This window comes from Antrostomus carolinensis, unplaced genomic scaffold (genome assembly GCF_000700745.2).
Source record: "Antrostomus carolinensis isolate BGI_N321 unplaced genomic scaffold, ASM70074v2 scaffold28357, whole genome shotgun sequence".
Taxonomy (NCBI): Eukaryota; Metazoa; Chordata; class Aves; order Caprimulgiformes; family Caprimulgidae; genus Antrostomus; species Antrostomus carolinensis.
The window spans coordinates 1-1,524 of NW_010329926.1; the positions used below are offsets into that span (position 1 = coordinate 1).

The 1,524-nt window shown below is 59.4% G+C and overlaps 1 protein-coding gene across 1 annotated transcript in view; it reads left to right on the forward strand.

Annotated features, from left to right (window-relative positions):
- Positions 1 to 4: 4 nt before the first annotated feature.
- TPPP3 (tubulin polymerization promoting protein family member 3) overlaps positions 5 to 1,524 on the forward strand; it is a gene marked incomplete at its 5' end in the record, with an annotated part of 1,835 nt that continues 315 nt past the window's right edge. The window contains 2 exons of the mRNA XM_010172773.1: positions 5 to 168; positions 1,263 to 1,416. Coding sequence (XP_010171075.1) covers positions 5 to 168; positions 1,263 to 1,416 — 318 coding nt within the window. The remainder of the gene's footprint in view (positions 169 to 1,262; positions 1,417 to 1,524) is intronic.

Consider the following 1,524-nt stretch of genomic DNA (forward strand, 5'->3'; position numbering starts at 1 on the left):
GGCATCCCTGGAAGAGAGCTTCCGCAAATTTGCCATCTATGGTGACACCAAGGCTACGGGACAAGAAATGAACGGGAAGAACTGGTCCAAGTTGTGCAAAGACTGCAAAATCACCGACGGCAAACACGTCACTAACACCGACGTGGACATTGTCTTCTCCAAGGTGAAGTAAGTGACTCAGCTTTTTGGGGTCTCCAGCTGCTCAGAGGGTGGGGGTGTCCTTGTGGTGTGGGCAATGGTCCCCAGGGAGGTGTGGTGGTCCCCAGGGAGGGGTGGTGCCCAGCTGTGTGCCCGAGCCATCCAGGGAGCAGCTGGTGCTGCCCTGTGGTGTCCGGCCTTCAGGGGGTTGGTGTGGCAGCTTTTACAAGACCTGATAGTTAATTAATCCAAATTTTAGTGGGGTGGGAGGCTTAGATTTTGGTGCAGAGGCTGTGTCCCTGCTCCTGCACCCAGGCATCGGGGTGGGACCAATTCCACCAGGTTCCCATCCAAGAAGAAGGTGCTGCAAGGAGCAGAGGAGAGTGCTCAGGGGCGTCCTGTGTGACGTGGCACAGCCCACCCCTGGGCCTGGCCAGCCCACACCTGAGCTTGGGGAGGACTCTTTGCTGCTCCTCAGAGGTCACAGGGGCAGCTGAAGAGCTAAAGGCACCTGGGGCTGCTTTTGGGGTCCCCAAGGACATGGTGACGCCCAATGCTCTGCACCAGGGTGCAGGAGCAAGGATGGGTGGAGAACCTTCTCCCTTTGTCTGGGCATCCCCTTGTTCTCTGGTGGGGCCAGGAGGGTCTGAGCACCAGGGGGGCTTGGTGTGTAAGAGGGTGGGTCACTGTGCTGCCCCAGAGATGAGGAATACGTGGCTCGTAGGAGCTGCTCTGTGCGGGTCCTTCTGAGTTGGAGCAGAGAAGGGTGGCTGCCTGCTGGGGGACAGAGGGTGCTGGGCCTCCTGGGCAGGCTGGGAGCAGTGGGAATGGATGTGTGTCCCCTCCTGCCACCGGCACCCAAGTCCCAAGGCACTTCCACGCAGGGGTGAGATTTTTGGCACCAGGGACTATAGCTGCACGTGGCTGCAAAGCTCCTGGAGCTCAGCACCGACGTGCTCAGCCCCATTCAGCCGGGATTGCTGTGGCCGTAGCTGTGTTTTGGAGATGGGGGAGGGGCCCAAGGCTGGTGGAGGACAAAGCTGGGGTCTCCCCGCTGCGGCTCATCCCGCTGCAGCCCAGTTCAAAGGCACAACCTTCAAACTGCCTGAGTTTTGTGCTTGCAGAGCAAAGACAGCCCGTGTCATCAACTACGAGGAGTTCAAGAAGGCGCTGGAGGAGCTGGCCCCCAAGAGATTTAAGGACAAGAGCAAAGAGGAGGCGTACGAAGCCATCTGCCAGCTGGTGGCAGGGAAGGAGCCTGCTAACGTGGGCGTCACAGTGAGTGATGAGGAGGGATGGTTGGGAGGAGAGGATGGAGCTCTACCTGCAGCACTAATGCTTCCCAGGGGACCCCATGGCCATGGGTGGGCTGGGGATTGCACAGGT